The sequence below is a fragment of the Aspergillus luchuensis genome, chromosome 7, assembly GCF_016861625.1.
Source record: "Aspergillus luchuensis IFO 4308 DNA, chromosome 7, nearly complete sequence".
NCBI lineage: Eukaryota > Fungi > Ascomycota > Eurotiomycetes > Eurotiales > Aspergillaceae > Aspergillus > Aspergillus luchuensis.
The window spans coordinates 843,917-866,037 of NC_054855.1; the positions used below are offsets into that span (position 1 = coordinate 843,917).

The window sequence follows — 22,121 nt, forward strand, 5'->3', positions numbered from 1 at the left end:
ATACCAGGGAACTTCGTCGTATAATATGATAACAGCAATAACACTGACAATAACACTAATAATAGCCATGATAACGATAATGATAATACGCCAAAAATATAGATGTGAATCTCTCCGAAAAGCGAAGCGACGATCCCTGGGGCCCGGAACAACGGGATGATCCGAAAAGCCGGCGGTCATTGGCTGGGCGGTCAGTCGCCAAAAAGTGCCACAGCAAAAGGAAAAGGAAAGTCCCAAGTGAGAAAGGAGTCTCTCTTCTCTTCCTCTTGCTCTCTCTCTCTCTCTCTCTGTTGCACTCAAAGCTAGCTGCCTCCCATCGCCCTCCTCTCCCGCTATTTTCGAATCTTCTGCCCGTCTCCACCGGCTTTTCTGACAACTGTGACTTCCCAATCCTCCTTCTCACCTGGTCCGGACATCCTGTGGGTGCGATTGGCTTCCCGAATCACCGGCTTCCGATGCATGCGATGCAGTGGCCTCTCCCGCGATGATTAACACGCCTCGGTAATCTCAGGACTCTGGGTGATCGGAACAAAGTAGGACAAACTACAGACAAGCAGGAGGCTGTTTCACTGCGCTGGTCCCAGCTGGCTCTTTGTGCGCGATCAGTTCGTCTGAGTGGATTGGATCCCTCTTGTCTCTTTCACTTCGGCCCCGGGTCGACGCGAGCTCCTAGGCCTTCCTCTGTTCTCACTGGCAGCTTTGCTTTCTTCCCAAGTTCGCTGGGGATAGTAGAGTCTCTCACACAGCTCGCCTCCCAAGACCCAAAGCTCCAAGTTCATCGCTTCCGCTTCCGCTGTCCCCGATGGCGTCTTCCGCAGCCCATCCTTCCGAACTCCCGCCGGTTCCTGCCCCGTCGAATCCCGTCCTCCTTGCAACCCAAGCGCATTGGATCTTCACCGATGAGGAGCTTACACGGACGCCATCGCAGCTAGATGGCATGGCTCTGGAGGCCGAGCATATGAGCCGCAGCAAAGGTGTCAATTTTATTAACCAGGTAGGAATCATGCTGAAGCTACCGCAACTTACGCTCGCAACGGCCGCCGTTTATTTGCACCGATTCTATATGCGACACAGTATGGTCGACTTACCTCAACGACCGGGCATTCACCCTTACACAACAGCCGCGGCGGCTCTGTTTCTGGCTACAAAGGTGGAAGAGAACGTACGGCGGATGAAGGAGTTGGTGGTAGCATGCTGCCGGGTGGGACAGAAGCAGCCGAACATGGTGGTGGATGAACAGTCTAAGGAGTTTTGGCGCTGGCGCGATACCATTCTGGTGCACGAGGATGTTCTATTGGAAGCGCTGTGCTTCGATCTGCAGCTCGAGCAACCGTATCGCATCCTCTATGACTTCATCTGCTTCTTCCGCATGCAAGACAACAAGCCTCTCCGTAACGTCGCATGGGCCTTCGTCAACGATTCCGGATACACGGTGCTGTGCCTGCAGTTTACCGCCCGCATCATTGCGGCCGCCGCACTATACGCGGCGGCCCAGCACTGTGACATTGGTTTTGAAGACGATGTGCTGGGCCGGCCGTGGTGGGAACAGCTCGAGGTGGACTTGACCCAGGTGCGTCGCGCGTGTATGCGCATGGCAAAGCTGTATGAGAATAACGCCGCGCATCGAAACGGCCTGTACTACTTGACCAACCCCATCAGCACAGACGAGGGTACTGAGAAGACCAGGATCCCGCGCGTGGATGGCCCGGCGGACAACACGACACGCCCCATCGATTCCGGGCATGAGGCAGACACTGTCAACGGTCGGAAGCGCTCGCGGGACCCCGACGATGAAACGAAGCCCCCACGCCCTTTGGCCGACTCGATACCCCTGTTAGAGGCAGGGCCAGCGACGCAGAACGGGGCCCCATCCCCAAAACGACCCCGGAGGGACTCAGTAGGAGCATCGGCTGACCGAGCCCCGTCATCTCGTATTCCAAAGGCGCCTCTCCCCAGCGGCGGGCCGGCCTTCTCCCACGACCGCCCTTCTGCGAACGGGCACCCTCCTCCAGCACATCATTCGCACCCAATCCCTGCGACCAGACATACGCATCCCTTACCACCGCCTCCCCGGCCTTACCCTCGACGGGACAGCGGCAGCCGGCCCGGGGGTGGGCCTCCAGGGCCACCTGTCGATCCGATTCAGCAACGGATTGACGAGATCGTGCAACAGAACATGCCCACCCAGGGCGGTGGGCCTGGCAGGGCGGAACGACGACCCCAGGAACGGCATCGGGGCGATTGGGAGGCTGAGACCGACTCGGGGCGACGACGACGACCGTCCATGTCCACAGGAGGCCAGCTACCGTCGCAGGAGGATGCCCATCCACATCCACCACCTCAGCATCTCCCGCCGCCGCCGCCGCCACCTCCGGAAGAAGAATCCTGTCCGCCATCGCAACCCGAGCCGCCTCAGGCTCCGGAACCAGAGGACGAGGGAGGTGGCAGCGAGGAGGGCGAGCTATGATAGTTTCACCTTTGAATGAGACGAACGAGCCCATTCATGAAAGGTGGGGCCTGACACCTCCATACATAACTTATTTCGGCCGGGGGCGTCGGAAAATCCACCCGACACATTCCTCATTATCCTCCGATGAGGACTGGGAGGCTGAGCGCATCTGCAAGGGCACGAACACCTCCACAGAGTGAGAGAGACATACAGAGAGACAGAGAGACGAGGGGACGAAGATGAAATAAACTCTTGACAAAGATGGGGAATGATAAGGGGTTAGGATTAAGCCCCAGGAAATACGCCAGATCTGTAGTTAATCTATATCTTCTACCGTTGAATTTAGAGCGATCATCGTGGACAGAAGCCCTTGATCACAATTTCCATCTCCGGAGGGCTGGCCTATGACAGGGGAGCAACCATGGTTGCGCAACAACCCCCTTGCAGCCGGACTTGCCGTCAAGGTCCCAATGGGATGGCTCCGACAACCCAAGGCGAGTCAAGCAATACTGCAGGTGGACTTTTGGCATTTGGCAGGAGACATACCGGCCGGATTCTTTGTCCGCCGTGGCTGGCTGAATCCCAGCAGCGCCCACTGGACTCTCTTATGTGTTGTTGGGAATGCTTGACATCACGACTCGCCCTGCGTCTTGAGAATCAAAGTTCATGGAGAGAATGTCGGCTTGGCCACCCAGCCAACAAAACCCTCTTGCCATCATCTTCTTTCTTCGGGCGAACGAGAAACTTTCGAGCGGCCCGTCCGTCAACGTCAGTTGAACCAGCCAATGGGCACCCCGTTATGGCCACATCGCTCCCCTGCCGAAGCCAAGATGCACCCGGCTCCCTCGACGACGGACCGGCGACGCAGCTGTCGCTTTTGCCGCAGTCGCAAGCTCCGCTGCTCTGGCGCCAGCGTCTGTAGTGCCTGCAAGGATCGCCAGATCGAATGTGTCTATGACCAGGGCGGCCCCAAAGGCCGTCCCCGGGTCTCCGGGGCGCGCACCACCGGCCGCCTGGTAGCTGGCCAGCCGGGGCCCGAGCCCGCCACAAAACAGACTCCCTGGACATCCCCTTCGAGTCCGTCGTCCGCCGCGGCCGGCCAGCTCTTCTCGCCGCGTCTGAAGAGCGTTGCCGATGCTCTATCTGAGGTGACGGCCGAGATACAGGAGAAGCTACAAGGTCAAAGGGTCGACGGGATGCCATGGAGCCAGGCTGGTTCTCCTCGCCAGCAGCCGGCTAAGCTGGGCTGTCACGAGCTCATCATGGTGCTGACCCAGGATATTATCGACGCTACAGTGGCCCGTTTCAGCGGGCTCGACTGCCTTGCCTTCTTCGCTAACCAGAGCCAATTCTTCCGAGCCAACCTGGCGTCCAGCACTCCCCCCGAACCGTCCCCTGCGCTCGAGCCGGCGCCGCTGGCCGCATACAACGGATACCGCATTACCCAGATTCTAGATGTGTGGTTTGGCGCACATCCGTTGTCCATGGCCCTTTCTAAGACGCTGCTGCTGCGTGATGTCCGCAGTAACTCTTACGACCCCCTACTCCTGGCCGTCGTGCTAGGAGGCGGTCTGCAGGAGTTGGAGGATACAGACGCCCAGGTGGAATCCGAGCAACTTCTGCACTGGGCGTCGTCTCGCCTACAATATATTTCGACGGCGGCAGCCGACTTGTCGACCGCGCAGGCTCTCAGCTTGCTGGCCTGGCACGAGACATGTCAGGGAAACATTATCCGAGCAATGTCCTACAGCATATACGCGAACCGTACCGTAACCCGCCTCACAATGGACACCTTGGCCCGGTCCTCACGCGATGCCCGACAGATCAACGGCGTCGACCTAGTTCAGATCGAGTTGGAGATGATGCACATCCTGGGGTGGATGACTCTCGCGTTGATGGTCTGGTATTTTACACATTTGGGAATAGTAGATGACAGTCTGCCAGCGCTCGCGATGATGTATGAGCACCCGCCCATGAACAAGGACGCGTCTTTGGTGTTACGACTCGACAAGGCGGCCGACAACTTGTCCACACTTCCTCACCAGTGGGCCTGGATCCAGGAAATATGGACCATCAGTCACATCACCTCCGCGGCTGTTCACCTCAACTCAATCTACCCTCGTCAGACTAGCGGGCCTACGTCACCCATAGCTCATCCCCACCACTCCTGGCAAAGTAAGCTACACGAGCAATTGCGCAACATCCAGCTCTACAAGGTCGACATTGGCAATATGTGTAACGAAGCTCGCGCTGTCCTGGCGCGCAACGTGCAAATCATCGAAGCCAATATGGAAGATCAGGTCGCTCAGACATGGATTCTCACCGCGTACCGCACTTTGCTCATCCACCTGCTGTTCCCGCGCATGGAGACCATTCCCATCACAGCCGACCTCGTTCAGAACCTCGCCGACTGTCTCGCCTTTTTTACGCGCAGCTTTCCCGTCCTCGTCCACGTCTCCACCACTCAGGCGCTCCCTCAATCGAGCATTCAGTCGTGCGTCCGCTCCTACATGGCCGGTCTGGCCGCCTGCGGCAGCGCCATCGACGCGCTCTTCCTCATATCACCTAAACAATTCCAATGCTGGGAACCGGATATCTTGCAGGGCCTAGCCCGACTACTTGAGCAGGCGACAAAGCTAGACACACTCTTCACAAACGACACACTACTGACAGACTGGCGGTGGCGAAATGTGCAAGACCGGTTCCATCGGTTATCCAAGTACAAAACGGAGCTGCAAAGCGTACCAACCGGATGGGAGGGCCTTCCCATGCCTATCAGGGCGGCGGAGCGACAACTGTCATCCTCCTCCCTACCCACAGTGACCGCGGCGGTGGCGGCAGAGCCGACAGAGCCGGCACCCACACCCATTATGCCTCTATACACGGCTACTACTGAATTACCGTATGTGCCGGGATACAGCATCCCAGTTGAGCCTTCAACGTATGAAGAAACATAGCATTAGACAGTCATCTGGCTTGGGGATTATGTTGCATATGGCGTTACGGATGCGGTGAAAATGATTGGGGTAGGACGAAATCAACCACACATGGGTAGTTTGATTTCCTGTGGATACATCATAATAAACATCTTTATTAGGATAGATTATTCCGAATCGTAATGCATATTATCAACTACATCTATACCGTTCTATTTCCCCAACTTTATCTAAATTAACCTTCCTACCGTTCCCAGCACCACCAACCTTTTCCATTATTTCCTCACGAAGACATCCGCGACTACGTTCACTTTCAACTAACTAGTAATACTAATAGAGCAAACGGAAATCCAGGTTTAAGTGAGTAAATCTATTTTTAATTAAATTACCTCATCACCATTTTTCATACAAAAACAGGCGACTTTTCAAGGTAGTTAGTAGTAGATAGATACAGTTTAGACATCTGGATTCAATCGACAATTACTGTTGTAGACTTAGTTGTTGTATGAAGTACGAACGATGCATTCTTCCACACAGACATTGCAACTACTGAATAGCCAATTGCTTATATACTCTATTCACTCATCCATCCTATATATAGTCCAGACTAACTATATATATATACTGACAACATCAGTCCGATTTCAAGGTGGAAAGGGTTATGTAAAGTTCTTTAAAATTAAACTCAAGTTGAGTAGTAGGATGGATGTCTATTAACCTTATACGTATACCCTTAACTTATTTGTGTTGTCCGACTTACCATGTTCCAAGTTTGAACTTTATTTTTTTTTCCATACCATGTTGGGGTTTGATCTAAACTAGCCTAGCACTATGCTATGATTGAGGTGAACTTTACTAGTTAATTGCCGTCTGATTAGATAGATGATGATGATGAGATCTAGTATAATTCCGATAGATGAATACTAGTCACTGTGTTTTGAGGGTAGATTAAGCGATCGTCTTATGTACTAGTACTTTTATATAAAACTTATATGTCAGATTCATGATGTTTTCATTGATTGTTGATGTTTTCGCGGTCTAGTGGAGGGAGGGAGTGTTGGTTTCACTATTTTACTTTGGCTTGTATTTCATGCTTCTGTATTATTCTTAGTGCCATGTAATGTATTTATTTATATAGATACTCACCCTTTCTATAACACTATACTATCACCAATCTATTATAAATCTGGTTCTTCATTCACACCTCCGCATCCCCCAACAACCACCCCCCTTCCCTACTCCCCAAACCACCCACCAGATGCGCCTCTCCCAACACCCCCTTCACGACCAACACCATCTCATCTACGGTGATCAAAAACCCAAAGTACGCACTCGCCGCCACACAGAACCGTCTATATCCTTCATCGCGCATCATCTCCCCCGAAATAACCTGCTCTTCTTGCCCACGACGTCCCCTCGACCAACTATCCACTGCCTGCTTGAACAACGGCGTCGGAAGGATCTCCGGTAACGCGTCGCCCGTTTTCAGGGCCTGTTCGCAGAGACCCATAACCGCCATGACCTGGCCGATGAGGCGGTGGTCCAGAAGTCCCGTCTGACGGGCTAGTTGCTCCTGGAATTCCTGAGGTAGGGATGAAGAGAGGAGTAGGAGGCGGCTGAGCTGGCGGTTGAGGCTGCGGCAGAGGGAGTTCACTTTGGCGAGGGAGGCGCTGTCGAAGCGCGAGCTGGAGAATTCGAAGCCGAGGAGTTTGATGGGCCCGTCGAGTGCGACGAGGGTTTCGGCGAGTTGCAGGGAGAGAGGTTCGGCGAGCCTCCTACCTTCGGTGGAGTTTTGGGCCCAGACGGTGAGGAGGAGGGCGTAGTGCGTGGATAGGGTGCGCATGGCGCGGGAGAGCGTTTTGCAGACGTGTCGGGAGGCGGATGGAGGCCGGGGTAGGGTTTGGAGAATGGCGGACGCGGCGACGCCGACGAGGACGAGGAGTAGTCGTCGCCAGAAGACATTGTAGCCTACTCCAGGGTTGCCGTATTGAGGGATGTGACTGGAAAATTATTAGTGGATGGTTTGATAGGGTTGAGGGAAAACTTACGTATCATCGTAGCTATACGCGATGACTAGCAGGAACGTGGCTCCACCGATGATACCTCCCTGCATCAGGGCCGGCGGCAGATATAGTCTAATCCAGACAAGGATGACTAGGATTGCGGCGGTGATAGCAGACAGCCCATACGGATTGCCCGGGCCATTTGCGGAGCCAATATACCAAGCCAGCAGCCCCAAAACTCCTCCGATGACGGTTCCAATGACTCTTGCGATCAAGGAGAAGGTAAAATCCGCCATGTACACGAGCAGACCCGTCTGCCCCATGATCAGCGCCCAAAGTCCCTTCGCACGGTAGTAGAAACCCGCACTGTGAGGGATCACGCCCGGAATGCCCAGGGCGATCGTGACGACAACCATACGTATGGCATACAGGCCTTCATCGCAGGTAAACCAGTGGTAGGTTCCCAGGATGGCTCGACTGAGAGGAGGGCGTGGCTTCGTGCGGAATCCACGGATAACACGCAGCTTCTCTTGTGCTGCTTTGGTAACGTCGTCGGCGCTGACGCGATCCGGATCGTCTTCGGTACCCTCGGACCCCGGTGCCTTGACCTCATTCGAGGAGGCCCATGATGCGGCGTATCTGAACCGGGTTGGCAGGTAAACGCGGATCTTCGTTGATTCTTGGAAGACCGTAGATACCCGCGCGAGTAGTGCCTCGGTCTTCTGCACGGTGTTGGAAATGTGCTCCTCGAAGACTAAAACGAACATGAGCGGCCGGAAGTGATGGGCTTCGCCGAGCGGCTGTTTTTCGTGTTGTCCGATCAGGATGTCGCTCATTTCATTGATAAAGACCGAACGGGCCTTGCTCAATGCCTCAAGTGCCTTCTCACAGCGTTGTTGTAGCTGCTCGCGCTCAGCCTGGGATGGCCTTTTGAACCAGCGCCGACAATTCACCAGGTGAATACACTCCTGCACGACGCTCAGCCCCTCCGCACAAGCATCTATGGCGGTCGCGCTTGTCTTGACTAGCTCTTGGACGACCTCCTTGCGCAGCGGGTGGCTGTCCGGGCTGCGGAATCCATCCAGCAGTTGTGCAAGCTGTGTGAGCTGATGCGCGCCAACCTCGCGCGTACGTTTCTCATCCTCGTCCGGAGTCTTATCAACATACTTACGCAGCACATCCTGCGTGCGAGCCTCTCCCACGATCCGGCCAATGTGAAAGTCAAGAAGGGATAAAACTGCAACAAGTACGTCTCGCAAAGGGCCCTGGAAGGAGGCGACATCTTCAGCCCCCCAACAGCCTACAGAAAAGTCCAGAGGCAGAAACGCTAAGGATGGTTCCATGCCTTTATACTTCTGGATGATCCCAGCCTGTGTCATGCGCAGGTCGTCAGGATTCGGTTGTTCTTCCTTCTTGCAGAGTGTATTTGCTGTCATTGCTAGTGGAACTTGGAGGAGTCGGACGATATCCTCCATACTATCCAGAACCACATGCGATGTCGACTGAGGAAAGAAGAGGATTGAGCATGCTAGGCCGAGCCCGACCCCAATTGCGGCAGGTTTGACGAGAGTTAGGGGCAGGGTTCCTGAGAAAGAGGGTAGAAGTGGAGTGTAGTTCAGGAATAGATCCGAGATGATAATGCCAAATATAGCCGTCAAAGCTGCTTTGGGATTGCTGGCCCGAAGACGCGCCTGTATATTCAGTATAGCCCATTGCCCTTGATCGGAGAATTACCTACCATGAAATAAACAAAAGTGCAGATGAGGCAAAAGGTCACGGCAGTGACGCGCGCATCTAGCATGTACCCTTCGTAAACCAATCGCTGCGCTATTTCAGTAGCGGAGTAGGTCGAGTTCTGGGCCTGTGACACAGCCGTCTGCTGCAGGGCGGCCACTTTAGCCTGCGTTTCGGCCGCTGGTCTAGCTGCCTGAGCAGCCTTCATGGTGATGACGCCCCATGCCCAAGCTAGACAGATACCGATGAACAAGGACAGCGCACCCAAAAGATAGATGAATACGATTCCGGATGGAGGTAGAAACAATAAAACGAGACTATATGATGTTTAGCATATCAATGCGAGCCGTGCATTGGGACATATGCATACGCTGCGAAGAATGTTGCAGTGCCGATGCTTTCCAGCGAGGGATGGATGAAGATCAACAAACAAGCCACCCAGACGGCGACCCAGCATCGAAAGAAGATCTTGAGATCGCGACCATTGAAATGGTCCAGAAACGGGGGTAACCGGCGTTTCTTCTCAGCAATGGCGGGAGGAGCACTGTCCGAATCCGACCATGTCGGAGGGGATTCCTGCGTGGTTCGTTCGTCGGCCATGATGGCCTCGGGCTGTTTTGCTTGGCTTTAAATGGCCCACGTGGGCATGAGGGCTGGTGGAAGAAAAGGAAGGAGATTCTAAAAAGAGAGTCGAGAAAGGGAAAGCAAAGAAGCAAGGGATGCAAATAAGAAATGAACGACGGAGGCGGAATGAATGCACGAGAGAAGAGGTTGACAGGCCCGGCGTCGATCAAGAGGGGAACCGGTTGGCATTTTGAAGGCCCTGCGGGCAAATATGTGGCGCCGCAAAAGGAGTGACCATTATCGCAATTAGAGTTAAATAGATCGGGTTGATCTGAACCAGGGCCGTTGGTCGTTCCATGGATGGTCCGGGGGGGTCCGGAAGGTGTTTGCCTGAAGGATTGCCGAAGATGAGCTGGAAAAGGAGGTTATGCAGGACTCATGCTGATGCTGATGCTGATGCCATTCGCGTCCTGTTCCTCCATGTCATTACCGCAAATTCTCTGCTCGACCGCAGAACAGGGATGTTGGACTTGCCGAGCGAGTGATCGACAGAGGGTTGGTTCATAGTGACGCCCATGGATTGACACTGATTCAGCGGTGGAGCCGAGACTGTCTATGACCCATAACCGAGGCGAGTCTGGAACTGCAGGAGACTGGACTGGCTGACGAGTATAGACAGGTCGCTGGGTGGTATGATGATTGAAACTGCCATCTACCCCGGTTCTCCACTCTTAAAGGTCCATACTATTGTCCCTGTTGCACGTGTCTTTCAGTCTCAAGAATAGCAATTAGTGTCTGGACCTGTGCTTACCTTCCCTGAATGCCCTTGGTGAACATGACATACCAGACTTAGGTGAAGAGAAACCTGAGAGCTTGATACCAGGATGGGTGCAATGGGTAGGGACGATGAGAAGTTCTTGTGTGCTACAGAGACATACTAAAAAGGGTCTGTTTGCGCTGTATGTCTGCTCTGTCTACTGGCGTGATGCCCGACCGTCACTTCTCAACCCTCAGTATTACAGCTGCACTATTTCAGGAGTCCAAGCACTAAAAGCCGAAATTCATATTAGGATTGCTGGAAAACGCTCATCTTAAGCATCGCACAATCGCATCGAAAGAAATATGCACAATGCTTAACTACCAGTCTGGTTCTATTTGTATGCTCTCCTCCAACCAGTTACACCCCGTTCAAACCATCATACCATTATCCAGCAAGCTGCTCGACGCCACGAAGCTAAATCCGCCGAAAAGCTCGCCCTCACCGGGGTGACTGGCTGGCGGACCGGACGCCCGGGCCGCATAATGGTCGTCAAACGCATGCACGATCGGACTCAGCGGCAGCTGCGTGAAATCCATCGAGAAGTTCTCCGCCAGGGCTGGGTCCGTCACCACCGGATTGATCGGAGGCGCCACCTCCCGTCGTTCCAGCGCCTTCCAGTCGATCTTTCGGAAGAAGCGGTGGTTCTTGATCGTCTGCAAGTCCTTGGGCATGTGGTAACCCAACCGCTTCGACGGCTCCTTGCGAAGCAGTCGGGTCAACAGGTCCTTGGCATCGGGTCCCAGGAAATAAGGCAGAGCCAGCTTCTGTTTCACAATTTTCTCCTGCAGCTTGGCGTTGTTGTTGGCTTTGAAGGGAGGAGATCCAGTGAGCAGGTCGTAGCCCAGCGCGCCCAGTGACCACCAGTCACAGGCTTTGCCGTACGACTTGCCCTGTACGACCTCCGGGGCCATGTACTCGATCGTACCCAGCGAGGAGTTGCAACGGTCGTCATCGTTGATGGCAATCTTACTGAGCCCAAAGTCCGTCAGAAGCAGATGGCCCTCACTGTCCAGCAGGCAATTTTCCGGCTTGAGATCGCGGTAGATGACCCCGACGTTTTGGTGGAGGTGTTCAAGGGCCAGCACCATTTCCGCCATGTAGAATGCAGCCGCATCCTCGTCAAACATACGCTCCATAGCTAGATGCGTAAACAGCTCGCCGCCCTCCGCGTACTCCAGGATCAGATACAATTTCTCGTGGTCCTGGAACGCGTAGAATAATTTGACCACAAAGGGGTGACGGTTAACACTCTCCAGAATGGTGCGCTCGGTCTTGGTTTGTTCGACAAGCTTCTTGTGAACGGTAATCGACGCCTTGCGAAACTGCTTTTGTGCGTACAGCTTGCCCGTGAGCACATGGCGCACCAGTAATACAGTACCGAACGACCCCTTCCCCAGGCAAAGGAGGGGCTCAAAGTCATCAGTTGTCATCTTTCGGCACAGCTGGGTACGCATATCCCGCACGCTTGACGTATTCCGCGAGTCTTCCTCGGCGGCCGCATCGGCGCTAACATAGTCATGCTCTAGAGGCACCTCGTAGCTAGTCAGGACCTCGGTCTGATCACTGTCGGAGCACACACTGGCATTACTCGGGGTCTCAGCGGGGCCGGCTGGGGTTCCATTGCCAGACAGGCTCATTGATTCAAGCTGGAGTTTCAAAGCGCTCACCCCACAGCCAGCCGCGGGCTGAACCAACGGACTGCCCCCATTAGTTCCAGCACGAGTGCGCGGGTGCGAGCTCGGTGCACGAGAGCTGGCAGCCGATCGGTCCGAGTCTTCATCGGCAGAGCCGCGAGGAGTAAACCCGCGCACGGTCGAAAGGGCCGGGGCAACCTCATGAACCGCGTGCTTTTTCTTCTTCTTGCGGCGGTCAGCCTTCGCGGCGAGAGGGTGTGCGTTGAGCTCTGGAGCCGGAAAGGGATTGCCACCATGAACACCAGGCCCCTTGATCATGGGTCCTTGCTTGCGCTGGGGGCTACGGGCGCTCATACGAAAGCCGGTTTCCGGGGCGTCGCTCATATTGATCTCCTTGTGTGAATGCGACATGTCGGCTTGCGGACTGAACACATCGCTGACCGAGATGTCATCGTGACCAGTAGTATTCACCGAGGGATCCATTGTGTCGTAGATTTCTTTTCGAATATCTCTCTATTCCCGTAATTGACCAAGCACGATCCAGCAGCCGTCCGATCAGAACGGCAACAGCACGATGCGTAAGCCAAGGGCGATCAAATGCACCCAGGCATCGACAAATCGAGGCACTCCTCTAATTGAGGTCTAGTCAAAGTAATCTAATAGCACAAACAGAGTGGTCAGCTTTTTTTTGTTTTTCTTTCCACGCCCCCACACGCATATCCACACATACACACGCACACGCACAAGCGCGGGGTATGCACGGAAAACCCTAAATTTCCATATGCAAGGGGGAGTCAAGGGTCGATCGGAGCAGCGTACACTTGGTAGCACACAATCCGAGAGGGCTAAGCGACCCAGCAGGGAAGTTACGCGGCAGCCTGCAAGATCTCTCGGATATAGCACCTATTTACCGTCCGCCCTTGTTCAGGACGGACCATGGACCCTAAGCCAGAACACCTTGTCGTCAGAGACGGAGTGAGCGGACGACACGGCCGAGAAGCCAGTCGAAGAGGAAATATCGAGAGACACCGAGGAGGACGAATTCAAGTCGAGGGTCAGCAAACGAGAGCGGGGAAAGCGGATAAAAGCGGACGACGAAATCGAGGGCAGCGCAGACAAGCACATAGAGGAACAGCTAAAATGAGGATGGTTGAGATAGCAGGGGATGGAAATTAGTCTCCAGGGAGCAGGCACAAGAGGCACAGCGAGGGTTAAAAACCGGGTGAAGATCCCTTTTAAAAGAAGAGAGGGAGAAGGAGGAGAAGAAGAAAGTGAGAGCTGACTTGGATTTGCTTTGACAAACGGGAAAAGAAAGCTGCCCGGCCTCGGCGCTGAGTGTATTTTTCCCGGCCCGCAGACCAATCAGCGTGTGCCGGTGCTAAGCGACGCTAGACTCAATGGGGCAGGATGACTTCACGTGTTACGGTCATTGGAGGATGGCACCTGATTGCCCAATCGGGCAATCCGGGGAAGCTGCCTAAGGAACCAGAGCCACTGATATTGTGTACGATGAAGTACTTGAGTGGCTATACTACGGTATGTGTATCTAGAGGGAGGAGAGAAGGAGGAAGGCGTTATCACAGGATCTTGTTATAGAGTTACTTACTGTAGCTTATGCAGGGGTAGTAGATCTACCGACGGGCTATTAGCTCCACCCGCCTGAACCAACTATTTAGTAATTATTTTGTACTAGAGGTTCAGATCCATCCAAAACCCCCTGCAGCCCTTCATGCATCTCTCCCTTCAAAAAAGGCCTGCGACCGAGTGATTTCCACCCCCGATCCCTCCACGAAGGCCAGCGCACTGGGCTTTTCAACCCGCACTGTCACCCGTTCATTCCCAAATTCCACCGTGACAATGCGCGCGACAAATGTCGCCAAGGCCTCCACCGTCTGGAAAGAGGTGGTTTCGACCCGCTAGTAATTCGTAGGTTGGATTAGCCTAACACCCAGGGAAGAAAAGCACAGACACATTGAAGGAGAACTCACCTCAGCGACAGCCCGGGTCATGGCTTGGTACGTATTGACCACCGTAGACCCCCAAGGCAGCTGTCCAGGACCCTTAAACTCCAGAGAGACAATGACAGCCTGCTTCTCCACCCTCTCGTGAGAGTTGACGCCCAAGATACAGTAGCACCGAATCCCATCAATGCGGAACTCCTCCTCCAGGACGACCGGACAGCGCTCCGACTCTCCCACATCGTCCGTAACGGCCTCATTAGCCTGACGATACCCCCATACCGTCACACTCCGGTACTTAAGTCCTTCGTCCGCCCGCAGCAATGCCTTGGGGAGATGCAAAGACACCTCACATTGGCCAAACACCCCGTCAATAGGCGAAGTCGAAGATGAGTTGAAAATAGCCGCCAGAGCCTGAGACTGTGAGCCCGCCGAAGCGCTGCTTCTCCGCTGGGTGTTGTGCACGTGCGACATCCTACGGACCCCAGCAGCAGTCTCATCCAACAGTCCAAGTCCACAATGAGCCACAATTCCGGCCGTCAAGCGCACATCCTGTCCCACATCACTTGCCAACATCTCGTCACGGCGGCTCCCGTCGACACTGATCATTCGGTGTCCCGGGTTCTCGGGGTGCTTGCCCAGGTTACGGATATCCTCCTCGAGACGGCGGTAGAGCTTGCCGTAGTCCAAGGAAAGGGAGACATCGTCGGCAATGGCGGCGGCCACGGCGGAGGAGTAGGAGAGCTTCAGCGATGCCGTGCAAGGCTGCGATTTACCGGAACGGTGCCATGGGTCCGGGGCAGCTGGGAGAGGCAGTTGGATGTTGCGGAGACGCACGCTGTCCAACACCGGGGGGTGGGATGGGATATGAACATTTACGCGTTGATCGGCCATGATGACTGTAAGATGGGCGACAGAGATATGAAAGGAGAGAGCTGGAACTAGTCAGTTCCTGGGGTACGAGCTCGAAGCTGCAGCTGCTGGAGTACCAGACAATCAATGGGCTGTTGTGACGTCAACCAGTAAGCGTGGAAGCCCCAGTCGAACTCTTGGTAGAGATAGCACCAACCAGATAAAGAAAGCTACCACTGCAGTCGCATGGATCAATTGGCCTTCCTGGCTTTGAGATTCCGTCCCACCGAGGCAAAATTCTCAGACAAAGAGCTGCGCTGGAAGGAAATTTCGCGTGAGCTGCGGATGACGAGACGATGGCGGGGTTGGGTTTAGCGCGGGGAGCTGCTTTCATTTTCTCGGGACCCACGCGAGTCACTTACTAGCATAATAATAAACTAGTAACTATGTACCCTACTTCCACGACCAACAAGCGTGGAAATACTATATTTTGATTTGATTGTTGCACTATACACAATATCCCGGGGGGTGAAATGATCGACATCGTGGGTGATTACGTTAGATAAAAAAAAAGGCCAAGATCCATCCACATCCGCAGGTCCATCCGTACATTATGTGCAGGAAAGCCGTCCACACCGGCAAAGAAACCACCGACACGGCTGTCCACATACGCCTACTTTTGAAACCTCGAAAAACCTTCCAGTCGGAGCCCGGAACCAGCGGGGCTAGAGATCATGGTCACATCAAGTGATGAAAGCAAGCGCCAGTGTCGTTCCGTTGTCCATGTCAACCTGACACACGCATTCGTATCTGAGGCCGTGTTCAATCCAGAAGCTGACTCCGATTGGGAATTGTCAACTCATCCGGAACGGCAATGAGGGAAACCAGTTCAACAAGAGAACAAAGGGGGAAAGCATGCACAATGGGTATCCGCCATGCGCTGAGGTAACACAACCAACGAGCTAATTACAGACGACTACCAGTATCCGCGGCGGTCGTAAGGCATGTATTCGCCCCGAGGCGGACTACGAGGCCGTCCATAAGGGCGAGGGGGTGCGTACGGGTCATCATAATGGCGAGGTGGCGGGGGTGGGCGGACATCGTAGGGGTCATCGTAGGGACGACGCGGGGGAGGGTAGTCTTCCATCCGAGGACGAGGAGGAGTGCGGCGTCCGTATCCATCCCGGTCATAATAGTCCCTCCGGATTGGGATGGGAGAGCGTTCCCGATAGTGAGCCCGGGGGCTGTAGCCACGCGGCGCAGGGAACCGCCGGTCATACTCATCCATGGGCGGGTAACTCCGACGAGGGGACCGAGATCGGTACGGGTCACGAATGGCACGTTCATCCGGGTAGGTTTGAATCTAGGAAGGGTATGAGGTTTCTCGTTCCACTCAGATCATATGTACCAGTGAAGTTGCTTACATCGGCAATGCAAGTTACGCGGGAGCCTTTGAATTCACGTCCGTCCAGCTTCTCAATGGCCGTCTTCAGGTCGTTGGCGGTCTCGAATTCCACGAATCTTGGGGGCATATGTCAATGGGGTCCTGTCCGACCGGATAGGAAGTTGAAGAATTAACCCACCCTCTGCCGAGTTCACGGCCAGTTTCAGAGTAAACCACGTCCAAGCCAGACTGACGCGCAAAGTCTTTAAGATCCTAGATAACCCCAGGATGTGAGTCCATATCCAGGTGCAAGAGTGGTACAGTGGTATCCGATGTGTCCGGGTGCCAGCAATTAGAAAAATACAATATGGAATAACAGGCCAGGAAGGGACCCAAGCGATACAGGGTAGTAGGCGAAGGGATCCTTCGATGACTGCGAGGGCGTTCCATCCTGGACAGGGTTGTCCGGCCTCAGCTCTCAGCTCTCAGAGCTGGGGTTCGACCATGGAAGGCAGCCATCCAGCCTTCCTTTCAGTTAGGTGGGGTCCGAAAGTTGGTAGGTGAACGACCCATACATCATGAGGAGCTGATCATCGTCGCCAGGATTCCCTTGGGCCGTAGGTGGAGGAACATAGAATGGAGTACAGGAAAAGGATGAATTAGGGAACGCAAATCGGCCGAGATGCAAGGCGTCCGGTGGATCCAGAAGAAAGGGGACTTGGGCTGCTAACCTGCCAACTTGTTTCCGGGAGTCCAGAAACCATCATGCGAAAGATCGTGCGACGCGGACGAGGCATGTTGGGACGGTCCATTGGGCCAGGGAAGTTCTCCTTGCGGCGCGGTCCACGGGCAAATTGCACGGTGAGGCGCTCGCCTTTGAAGTCACTGCCGTCTGCATGGAGAGTTAAGTCAACCATGAAGGTCTTTGAATATGGTGCTTGCGTGGTACATACGGAAGGCTAGATAATCGTCCTAGATTAGCATGGTCACGCGACAGCTAGGGAGCGAAACAGGGTGACTTACCGGGTACAACATCTCTAGCATCCATCGCATCCTCGTATTCGATGAAACCGAAGCCATTCATGAGCTTGATCTCTGTAATCTTTCCGGAACCATGGGTGCTGAAATGTTCCTCGATATCCTGTTTAGTCACTGTAAAAGAAACCCCACTAATGGCGCCCACCCGGGGCGCCGTGAGTACAATGTCAGCCTACTGCGAATGGTTTTGAAAGAACAAATAACCGAGACAACTGGATATGATTTCGAAGCTGCCAACCCAGTATCCGGAAAACTGAGTTTACCGTGACACAAGCAAGGAAGATTGAAACGAAAGGAAGGAAAAATCCGCCATCAATCTCCGGAGGGGTGAAAACCTCGGTGACTCAGGGAGGTCAATCCAGACGCATGGCGATCCAGCGGAATATCCCGATTTCTGTGTCGAAGATAGAGGTGGACAAGAAGGGCAACATCCAGAGCGGGTTGAGGAGAAAACAAGGAGACCTAAGGAGAGTTTGTAGATGGCTTCATACCATTGCGGGGGAGATTCCCGAGATAGAGTCGGGTGGACGAGACCTCAGTCATGGCGGGTAGTAGTAGATGGCGAGAGAGATAGGACTAGCACAGCGCGCACAATGGTCGAGGTGAAATCCGTCCAGGCAAATCAACAAGCAAATCGCAGTCGCAACGCTTCTGGCCCTGCGGGAACGTGGTTTAGACAAGAAAATTCCGATTCAATGATGGTACAGGCGACCGTGGGGAAGCAGATCCTTGAGGGGTCAAATGGGTCGTTATCCTGGGCAATCTAGAGCTGGAAGTTGTGATGGCGGCAGTATTCAGCAAAGTAATAATTCCTGGTGTTTATCCGGGGAATGCGAGGACCATAGAACGGTTCCAGAAGGTAACGGTGGGCCTGACTGATTAGGGAAGCAAGGAGAGGATAGTTTGGTACGCTGAGGGGACAGCTGAACCAGAGATGAAGTAGCTCTCAGGTAAGAGCTGGCTTTCACGCGCGCACACACACAATCGGGACTGGAAGAGGGTTAGATGGTGACGGAGATCCGGTCGAGCGGGAGAAGGAGAGCGGCAGCACGGGGAATCCAGGGAAGCGCTGGGCAAAGAGAGCGAGACAGGCAGGATCAGAAGAAGATGAGGGAGAAAGGAGAGTTTTGAGGGCGAATGGACCGGGTCACAGCAGGGAAAAGAGGAGAAGCGCGAACTGATTGGGAGAGGCTGACCGCCCTGCCAAACCAGAAATCCGGGTGGAAATGGAAATTCAACTTGATGCTGGCGGTGGGAAGGCACCCAATCAGAGGCCGCAGTCTGGAATCGCCTCACTTTGTTTCCCTCGGCGGGATCCACGTGGCCCCGCCTGACCTTTTTCTGTAGTACTTTGTCCACTATGTCACTCTCTACTAGCTACAGAGGCAGTGCTGTTGCCCATATTTATGAGTTATTCATGTAGAATCTATTATGCTGAGCAGCCGATCTACATTTATCTTACTCAACACTTCTTGAACCAGCACCACTACTCCGGTACAGCCCTGCTGCATCCCTCTATAATTATCTCGGCTTCAGCCCACTCGGGTGGCCCGGTCAAGCTTCCTACTAAAGTAGCTGAATGCTTTAGTCGTTCCGGCATTCTACATACTAGGTAGGATACATACAGCACCAATAGTATAGTAGGCAATGGTAGCAGGATGTACAATGATATCACTATGTATATCATATCAATGATTGAAGTATGTCTTCTTTAGTCATCTACTTTGTAGTTTACTGTTCAACATCTACCCCATACTAATATATTAATGTAGAAAAAATGGAACCTCCACTAATCTGCACTGGGTCTAGTCCCTGCCAAGCAATTAACAAGGCTGTCAATTCTGCAGGGATGGGCAGTCGCAGCTGAGATTCAGCTCCAATGAATATGACTGATCTCATCATCAGGCAAAGTAATGCATATTTGCCACAGGGTGGCTGGACAATATTACATTGCAATCTTATATATTTGCGTTGATGTAATAGGATCTACCTGTGATTATAGTCAGCCTCTCATTCAAACAACAAAACAAATTGCGTCCATAACATTGTTGAGTATGCTAGTTAGGACGATGACGTTCTGGCTTTGATCGGCATGGACATACTTTGTGTATTTGCACAGCGTGTACTATGTACTAAGTAGGCAGTCCTTGAGATACTCTACCTACAATGAATATACTTGACTATAGCCATCGCTACCGCTAGTAAATACATGGATGAGATAGTATCTTAATGTTATGTACGTGTCTCTGGAAAACACCAGACCCCTTTTACATTGTATTTGATTGCGCACTATTCTACCCAGTGTGTTAAAAATAGTATGGTATAACATTGCCATGTTATGAAGCGGCGAGTGTTGATTGTATACTAACGTTGAGTTTTCTGGACACTTTGCCACTGAAACGCCTACGCAAAGTCCTCATATTTTGCTATATTTGAACAGTGAGACCATCCATGCTATGCTAGCCACCGAGATGCAGGCAGAACGCTTATAGAATGCTGGTATGTATTACGTGTTTGGCCGAAGCCTACAGGACGTATGCCACATTTCCGGCGTACAACAGTTTAGAGACAACACATCACCGCAATATATTCGGCATATGAACCAATTATACTTTGGCGTGTAGCAATTAAATGCTGGGGTGTATTAAGGGGGTCATGCTAAGTAGACGACTTAAAGCGAATCGCAGCACCACGTCAAAAGGGGTGTGAAGAATAAAAGACGCGCGGCGTTCCAAAAATGAAGAAAAGAGACAGAAGGAAAGTAATATGCACAGTCCAATAGAGTGCTTGAGTTCAAGATATATTCGGAGTTATGGAATTCCGGTACTCCTTCTTGTCTCTACCCTTCTGTGAGCTACTTTCAACTGCCGCAGTCGTTGACAGTTGGAAGAGGGCTCGTAGTATGTTGTGGCTGGTCACCCCCCGCCCCCATAAGCTTATACCCTGGTACCTCAAAAGTAGTTCGAAAACACACAGGATAGACAGGCAATAGGACGCAATAAATCGACCCTGCGGTATATACGCTTTTCAACATCATGTCCATACCAAGTGGCAAAGTCCTCAACCAATTGGCGAGCCTCTCCACAGCCTCGTTCTTCACGAGCCTCACCAGATGAACACTAAAGGCTGCTCAGGGCATTGTGGCAATAGGCCTCGGGCCCACTTTCCGTGTTTTCAAGGCGAATGATGGCTTCTTTGGCGAGCATAATCACCTCTATATCCCAGCCCTCCTGACCTTCCTCAGGTCCATCATAGAAGCTAGCATACCAGTCCAAGATCTGTATGACATCGCCGACATAACCAAGCAACCCCGGGGAGCGTAGCCAGTCAGCCAAGTCGTAGCAATTGGGGCGTCCAAAAGCGTTTCGCAGGTGTCGTTCTTGTCGCTGCACTGACGACACAGGGTTGAGATGTAGGGATCAAGATATGATACCTTGCATTGGTTTTAGATGGTATAATGGGTGGTATGGTTAATATGGATGAGACTGGCTTTCAATTGTATGTAGCGAATACACTCTCTGGCATCTGACAACCTCCGAAATGGTTATGGATGTAATTGTACTCTTGATGTTGACTCAACGGCGAGTGAGACTCCAACCCCACGTATAGTCATATGAGATAATAGTAATCAACAGATAGAATTCCAAAATCTTGTCGCTAGATAAACTGAAAAATGTTGGCAACGGTGTAGTACAGATGTACTTCTTTTGCCCACACCGTTTCGACAAGAGCTAAGGCTTTATCGTTCAAGCTATCTAGGATATATAGAGGAGTAGTAGGAATAACCAGAGAGAGCAGTCACCGCTGCATGACATCGAGACAGGCGGAGAGAGTAGAGATGAGGTATTCATCATTATCATATCATACGAATGCAGTTAAAAGGTACACTGTCTAGAAAGCAGAGTAGGTATGAAGGGTGCAAAATATAGGGTATGATGGATATGCCAATGGTCCAGTGCAGCGGTAAAGGGCATGAAGCCATAGTCTGCACTAATAGACACCGGAGAGGCTCCACTTATGAGGAAACGATCTTAGTATAGCCCTAAGCGGGGATCCCTGCAGCACAGAGCACTAAGTGTCAGGCTATATAGAAGAGCATCCGTTCGGAGGCTTCGCTTCACATGATAATGGCTCTCCTTTAAGGTATGCCCGAATCACGTGCAAATGAATTATCAAGATGCTGGGCAATTTGTTCTCTTATTTTTTTTTGGGAAATTGGGACACTTTGAGCGGCTGTCATTGAATACTTCATTTGTACAGGATTAGTAGTAAAAAGTTATCTAAACGTATGGGTGATCTTTCTACCGGCACCTCTGTCTCACATCAGCAGTGTTAAGTAGCATAGCCGATGCCAAGTTTGAGTTCAATATTAAAGAGCCAGCACTTGACATGAGATATCTTCTAGCACTTTGACGTTGACTCCATGGTGGATTTACTCGGATGGAGAGTGGCAGCCATGATATATCCGAAGACGACTATCTAGATACTCGGTGCATGTGTCGAGACTCGATACTTACTACTAGTAGAAGATCATATCCGACGGGATTGACGGCAAACCCGCGGGCGGAGCGGCAAGCGTGCGAATGATTCCCATCACCGAACCTCCCATTGGCCGACATAGCCTCGGGTAGTCCCAAGACAGGTCAAGTTCTGCCCGCAACCTCCAGCACCCACCGCCAAATTTTATCCCACGGCCGCCATATTCTTAGTCACGTTCTCCATTGCCGGTGACGGAGAGGGGACTTACTT

At 52.8% G+C, this 22,121-nt stretch overlaps 7 protein-coding genes across 7 annotated transcripts; 2 read left to right on the forward strand and 5 right to left on the reverse strand.

Annotated features, from left to right (window-relative positions):
- Positions 1-802: 802 nt before the first annotated feature.
- On the forward strand, positions 803-2,467 carry AKAW2_70327S (putative cyclin; the record flags this gene model as incomplete). The annotated part of the gene is made up of 1 exon (XM_041682895.1): positions 803-2,467. The coding sequence occupies one exon, from the start codon at positions 803-805 to the stop codon at positions 2,465-2,467; it is 1,665 nt and encodes a 554-aa protein (XP_041547211.1).
- An 812-nt stretch (positions 2,468-3,279) lies between these two features.
- On the forward strand, positions 3,280-5,406 carry AKAW2_70328S (uncharacterized protein; the record flags this gene model as incomplete). The annotated part of the gene is made up of 1 exon (XM_041682896.1): positions 3,280-5,406. The coding sequence occupies one exon, from the start codon at positions 3,280-3,282 to the stop codon at positions 5,404-5,406; it is 2,127 nt and encodes a 708-aa protein (XP_041547212.1).
- Positions 5,407-6,583: 1,177 nt separating this feature from the next.
- AKAW2_70329A (uncharacterized protein) lies at positions 6,584-9,722 on the reverse strand (the record flags this gene model as incomplete). The annotated part of the gene is made up of 4 exons (XM_041682897.1): positions 6,584-7,385; positions 7,434-9,079; positions 9,127-9,439; positions 9,493-9,722. The coding sequence occupies 4 exons, from the start codon at positions 9,720-9,722 to the stop codon at positions 6,584-6,586; spliced, it is 2,991 nt and encodes a 996-aa protein (XP_041547213.1).
- A 1,152-nt stretch (positions 9,723-10,874) lies between these two features.
- Positions 10,875-12,623, reverse strand: PSK1 (AGC family serine/threonine-protein kinase; the record flags this gene model as incomplete). The annotated part of the gene is made up of 1 exon (XM_041682898.1): positions 10,875-12,623. The coding sequence occupies one exon, from the start codon at positions 12,621-12,623 to the stop codon at positions 10,875-10,877; it is 1,749 nt and encodes a 582-aa protein (XP_041547214.1).
- A 1,244-nt stretch (positions 12,624-13,867) lies between these two features.
- On the reverse strand, positions 13,868-14,992 carry AKAW2_70331A (dihydroneopterin aldolase; the record flags this gene model as incomplete). Its single annotated transcript, XM_041682901.1, has 2 exons — positions 13,868-14,056; positions 14,129-14,992. The coding sequence occupies 2 exons, from the start codon at positions 14,990-14,992 to the stop codon at positions 13,868-13,870; spliced, it is 1,053 nt and encodes a 350-aa protein (XP_041547215.1).
- Positions 14,993-15,926: 934 nt separating this feature from the next.
- Positions 15,927-17,915, reverse strand: AKAW2_70332A (putative pre-RNA splicing factor Srp2; the record flags this gene model as incomplete). The annotated part of the gene is made up of 7 exons (XM_041682902.1): positions 15,927-16,313; positions 16,375-16,471; positions 16,534-16,607; positions 17,066-17,226; positions 17,288-17,293; positions 17,358-17,486; positions 17,864-17,915. 7 exons carry the CDS (start codon positions 17,913-17,915, stop codon positions 15,927-15,929), a joined length of 906 nt encoding a protein of 301 aa, XP_041547216.1.
- A 2,576-nt stretch (positions 17,916-20,491) lies between these two features.
- Positions 20,492-20,812, reverse strand: AKAW2_70333A (uncharacterized protein; the record flags this gene model as incomplete). The annotated part of the gene is made up of 2 exons (XM_041682903.1): positions 20,492-20,763; positions 20,806-20,812. 2 exons carry the CDS (start codon positions 20,810-20,812, stop codon positions 20,492-20,494), a joined length of 279 nt encoding a protein of 92 aa, XP_041547217.1.
- Positions 20,813-22,121: the final 1,309 nt, after the last annotated feature.